At 40.8% G+C, this 6,000-nt stretch overlaps 2 protein-coding genes across 2 annotated transcripts in view; both read right to left on the reverse strand.

The window, feature by feature from the left end:
• Positions 1–489: 489 nt before the first annotated feature.
• MELLADRAFT_87225 (uncharacterized protein) lies at positions 490–1,552 on the reverse strand (the record flags this gene model as incomplete). Its single annotated transcript, XM_007403785.1, has 3 exons — positions 490–746; positions 813–1,376; positions 1,444–1,552. The coding sequence occupies 3 exons, from the start codon at positions 1,550–1,552 to the stop codon at positions 490–492; spliced, it is 930 nt and encodes a 309-aa protein (XP_007403847.1).
• Positions 1,553–5,845: 4,293 nt separating this feature from the next.
• Positions 5,846–6,000, reverse strand: part of MELLADRAFT_58819 (uncharacterized protein) — a gene marked incomplete at both ends in the record, with an annotated part of 6,567 nt that continues 6,412 nt past the window's right edge. The window contains one exon of the mRNA XM_007403784.1: positions 5,846–5,897. Coding sequence (XP_007403846.1) covers positions 5,846–5,897 — 52 coding nt within the window. The remainder of the gene's footprint in view (positions 5,898–6,000) is intronic.

The following is a 6,000-nucleotide window of genomic DNA, read 5'->3' on the forward strand; positions in this document are numbered from 1 at the left end:
TTTTTTTTGAGAGGACCAGAAACTTTTTTTAGGATTTTTTGAAGACAACTTTTAATAAGAACCAATAGGAATATAACTGAGGTGGCCAGATTGTAAGTGAACACTAATCATTTCTTTGAAGACAGAGACAAGAACTTTTTTTTAGTATTTTTGGAATACTTGACTATTTGAAGATAAAGAAATTTCAATAAATCTTAAGATTTCAAACTACAGCCATTCCGATATTTCTTGTCGCTCACATTTTTGAAAAGAAAAAGTTTATGAGCTCGAAACTTAAGTTTTAACTGGTTAAAACCTGAAAATTGGCTGTATTTCCTTGAATTACAGCCAATTTCAAAGTTTTATCGAGTAAAAACTTAGGTTTCACCAAGTTTCACTTTTTCTGTTTCAAAACGGAGCAACAAGAAATATTGGAATGGCTGTAACCAAAGAAATAAAAAAAAGAAAATGTAAGCTTAATAAATATAAAACCAAATTAATCACCGAGGCTTATTTCAAATCCTCAAGGGCAGCCTGAGCCATCCGTTCAGCCTCGTTATAAGGAATCGTTGAAGCCAAAAGTTTTGCTATCATCGAAATCTTCTCACAAGCTAATTCTAGCTTGGAAAGGCCCGCGCCCTGGCTGTGGTCTTCCAAAGCCCTGCACTCCTGAGCCAATTCCCGATCCAATTTCAAAATCTCGAGCTCCTCTTGTTTCTTCTTCTTAGCAAGTCTCCTTTCTATCGCCTCTGGTGTTAAATCTTCTTCTTCAACCGGGTGTTTGTGGTTTGAATTTTAACTCCCAAAATGTGCTTCTAAGATACTAGCCATACCCAATGTCGCTCCGGCTACTTGTTCCAGCATCAATTTTTGATTTTTGTTTGCAACCTTATTGTTTTCATTCATTTCTTTGAAATCCGCTTGAGTAGGTAACGATGATTGGATTGATTTCAAGATACCCGAGCCTCCTAAGTTGCGTCTTGAGAATTCGTTCTTGGAAGGGTTGTTGGCTGGACTAAAGGTACCAGGTGGATTGGACTTTGATTGACCAAGAGATTGTGAGCTAGAAGAGCATTGGACAGAGGACGAATTAGAAGGTCTCGGCTGGACCACTTCATTGTTAATCATTAGGTTGTTGTCCTCAAGAACTCGATGTAATTCCTCGTTGCTGATATCCTTAGAAGTGTTGAGATCAATAGATTGGGATTGATTTCCCCTAGTGCATTGAGTTGATAAGGTTTCTTCAACAGGGGGGAAAGAGCGTTGTGTTGAAGTATTGGCAATAGAATCTGAGTCGATTATACCGATTTCAGCTGCGTTCATAGGTTCGTTGCAAGGACAATCGCTCATGATTGGAAGGAGCACATCGTAGTAGGCACATTTGCTAAGTAAAATGTCTGTGTCAGACTGCAGTCAGCTACATATTCCACCTACATATGGATCATATGTGAAAAAGTTACTCACCTTTAGTTGTTTTAGCAGTCAACTCCCTCATCTCATCCTCCAATTCTGGAGTCCATTGCTTGGTTTCCCGTAGTGCCACGATTTCCGCCTCTGTATTCTCAATCATCATTACTCCACCACCAGTTCCTGTACGCTAGCCTTTGGCCCCATGAAATTTACATTCTAAGATATCAATCTGTATTTGAAGTAGGATGAGATTCGAAGAAGATGAAGAAATTATCATCAGTTTTTGTCAATTAAAAGAATTGATGAGAAAGAAACACAGACCTGCTGTTTAACACCAGGGCAGGTGAACCCACTGAACCCCTTTGCCGAAAGGAACTTACCACACCTTTCTGCACATTCTCTTTTTTTGGGGATGCCCATGCAATATTGTGAGTAATTGGTTGATTCGGTATCGTAGCTCTCCATGCACATCCAATCTGAGTCATTTGGAGAATCTTGATCACCCCACGTGAAACACAACCATTCTACTATTAAATCAAGCATAGTCTTGCCATCTTCATTTGTATCTTTCACCCACGAGATTTGCTTTTGAGAGTTGTCATTGTCTTCAACTGGTGATTTGGCGTTTGAAGTGTCTGGAACAGATGTTTTCACGGTCAAACCTTCTTCTGGTGATATCGCTCCACCTGAAGTCTCTTGAACTGATGATGGTGCGGTTGAAATGGCTTGAACTGATGATTGAGTGGTTGAAGCTGAAGCCGAAGAAGATTTCTTACTATTCTTCTTCGAAGTACAAGTTCCAGTTCCACGAGGTTTCCTCTTTGGCTTATCGGAGGTTGGCCCCATTGGAGCAGGAGTCGATGAGACAGAAGATGTTAAATTCGGTACCAAAGGAGCAGGTGATATAGCTGGCTGAAGAGGCTGAGATCCAGGATAAGCCAAGATGACTGGAGAAGGTGAGGAGATATAGGGATTGTGGTGAGGATAGGGCGATATAAGCTGAAGAGGGGTGGCTGGACTAGTATTGTTGGTGTTTGTGCAGACCCATACAACGTCGCTCGAGGTTAAGTTGATGGGTGTTGCTGGGGGGTTTTGGGAGTTATTTGGATTTTGCGAGGTGCATTGGTTGAGTTGTTGGTTGAGTTGTTAAAGTTTGGTTGTGGAGGAGGTTGATCGGACATGGTTGGGGTGAGGGGAACCGGGGGTGAGGGAGGGCAGGGCAAACTCAACTCAGAACTGGACAAGGGTCTCAGGTGGCGTCAGTGAATTTGCTGTCAAAAAAAATATATACTTTCGCCAGCCGCACATAGTTTTAAACACAACACAAAAAAGTATGTGGGAGCAAGTATGTACAGCCACATACTTGCTTTGAGTACCGTAAAAGTATACACAACTTTGAGTAGCCTAAATTTTCATAACACATACACAAAATCTTAAAAAAAAGGAACCATTCATTCCTCAAACCAACTATACTTGACCTATCCTTTAATCCCTTCTAATCACAATGATCTTCAAAAGACATCAAACACAATCCAAAAACTATCCTTCTTACAGTTTTCTAGTTATCTACTTCACATATACTTGCCAAACAGCCATCTTTCTCTAGTACTGTTATATATATAGAGATCATTCAAAGATGAATGAGAATCACATCCATACTAATACCAATTTAGCCTAGCAAATATATAAGGATGCCGCTGCGGGGACAACCCCCCCTTCACTCGGGGGACACCCCCCTGGCTGTATTTCTGCCTGTATGCAATCAAAAATAAAAATAAAAATCGATTTTTTGATCGAACGATCAACAACGATCAACGGTTGATCGTGATTAACTAATAAAAAGTGTTTTGTTGTAGACCTGATGCTCAGGACCAATGGCAAAGGGTTTAAGAGCAGCAGAAGATTCTCTCAAGTGACAACAAGTCCATTAAAGGATTTCATTGGTTTGAACTTTGTATTGCAGAATGTTGTTTAACAGCTTTACTAGTAGAAGCACCGTTCAAAGAGGGACAAGTACGCTTATTATGTGTCTCTTGATGACATATACCACATTTCCTTTTTTTTTGAGTTGAGATAGAACTACCTACCACATACTCAAAACCCGATGGATCACGTTTAGTAGAGTTTGAAGTGGAGCCGGAAGGACGCCCTCGACTGCGAATCGGGACTGGATCACTCACGGGTGCAGTGCAGTTGTGTAATAGGTCGGTAAGGCTGTTTTCAAGTGTGAGTTGAAGATGCGGAGGGAGATGCGAGTGCTGTACTTGTAAGTTGTGAAATAATTCACTTGAGGTTGGTACATGCTGATGAGTATCAATGATGTTTGATTGTTCTAAATGCCAGTGCGGATCAAAGTGTTCGATTTTGATTGGGTCACCTGAACCAAGTAGGTTCCGAATGAAATGGGAACAAGGTAAACCTTGGGATCCACTCAATACATATGTACAACAAGGCGAGTTCTCAGTCATTGGAACTGCTTTTCGATACTGTTCCAAAGTCTGAGAATTAGATGATGATGAGGTTAACTCAGGTGGTGGTTTGGAAGAGAAGAAGGATGATGTTACACACAAGAATCAATGCATGGTGCGAGATCTTACGATGGACTTGAAGCCAGAAATCGCCTCGGAGTTGAATGAGATTGTATTTGCGATCATGTCCAATTTTATAAGAGATCCAATTAACCTGTTGCTGACATGCCAGTTCGATCTTTTCATAAACACTTTGGAGGTCGCCAGTGGACACATGGATCCACTCCTTGATGTTTGCGTGTCCTCCTTCTACTCGTGAGGTGACCGTGTGACCAAAATGCTTGACATCTTTTGTCCATGCAAGTACAAACTTTTCCTTATGTACAAGCCAGATCTTTTCAAGATAACAAAAGCCTGCTGGCTTGATGTATTCTCAAAGTCCTTGAAAGCGTTCAGTGAACTCTTCGGGAGTTATAGAATTAGAAGCCTCGGTCCATTTTGCTTTGAATGTTTCCCACCCTTTGTCATTTTCTCCATCTTTGTCGCGGAAGTGTTTCTGCAGGTTTGTAGTTAAGTTGTTTTCAATGTGCCATTTACATAGTAAGTTTGAGCCATCTGGGAAAGCTTGAGCTACTCCGCGCATAAGGGCGAGTTCTCGATCAGTTACTACAACAACATCTTTTGATAAAGACGATTTATAGGCAAGTTTGATGTGTCCCAATGCCCAAAGGTAGTCTTCTTCAGTTTCTCGGTGCATGAAACAATAACATAACGAGAGTGTTTGATGAGTAGATGTGACACCAACAACATGTAGAAGTGGCATTTTGAATCTGATTTAAAAGGATGTAGTCAAGATGTCAGTTCATCTGTTGCTTGATGAAGATTGAAGAGAGATGATGTTACCTATTAGTCTTGTAAGTCGAGTCCATGAGGATCACATCTGTAGCACCGTAGTTTTTAGCAGCCAAGACACAAATCTTAGGTGCAATGAAGAGACGAAGTAAATGATTATCCGAGTCTTTCTCATATGCATGGTATACACTTTCTTCTTTGAGGGTGTCGAGTAAGGCTTCAAGTGATGTCCGTCCTTGTAGAAAATCATCCCGGTCTCGATTATTCAAGTTATAAATATCGCGAGGTATGCTGAGATTAGTTGGGTCCGATGACTTTAGATTCCTCAAGATAACCTTGGGTGCTGTTCCACATTTGTTCATCTCTTTTGCTTGTTCAATCTGCTGGTCCGTCAGAGCTCGGGCCCCTGGGTATTCTGCTAAGGTGTCTGAAGGTTCATGATTATGTTCATTCATGGTGATTACAACCCTCCATTCGTACGTATTGTCGGTAATTAGATGGCGTTTGATTTCAGCTGACCACGGACACTGTAAGAGCCTGCTACATGTTGTCTGTATGTTGTTCTCTTGTGGTGTGTGCTTCCCTCCATGAGCGCATTCTAGCCATACTTTTCTAACACATCCAGTTTTGCTTTTCTTTGAGCGCAGGCGATTCAAAAAGTAACCTTGTTGATTAGCATAGCTTTGAATAGCATCTTCGGCTTCCTTGCATGAGAAGTATGGTAGCTGATGTGGTTCAAGGCCTAACAATACTGGATCGATTGGGGTGATTTCAGACATAAAGCTTGAAGATGAAGTAAATGTGCTGTTCTTTGAAAAAGCTTGACTATTGGCTGAATATGGTTGGAGAGGTTTGTGGCATACACAGATTGAAGAACATGATGAATCTCAAATTTGGTGGATTTTATTTTTATTTTTTTATTTTTGATTGCATACAGGCAGAAATACAGCCAGGGGGGTGTCCCCCGAGTGAAGGGGGGGTGTCCCCGCAGCGGCATCCTTAAAAAAAAATTAAAAAAACCATTCGATTCGATTCGATTTCTGACTTGAACCACTTTTTCATCAACTTCTCTATCACCATCACCAAGAACACCATCAAAATCAAAATCATGTCAAGAACACAATCCACTCCACCTATCAATCAATACTATACCATTCAAAAATCAGAAACCAATCGTAAAGGTCCTCACTTTATAACATGTTTAAGTTCAGATGGAAATTCAAGTAAATTAAGAGATATCGGATCAGTAATCGATACAACTGGTGCTAAATGTACTTGGCATGCAGATGAT

This window comes from Melampsora larici-populina (genome assembly GCF_000204055.1).
Source record: "Melampsora larici-populina 98AG31 unplaced genomic scaffold MELLAscaffold_1, whole genome shotgun sequence".
NCBI lineage: Eukaryota > Fungi > Basidiomycota > Pucciniomycetes > Pucciniales > Melampsoraceae > Melampsora > Melampsora laricis-populina.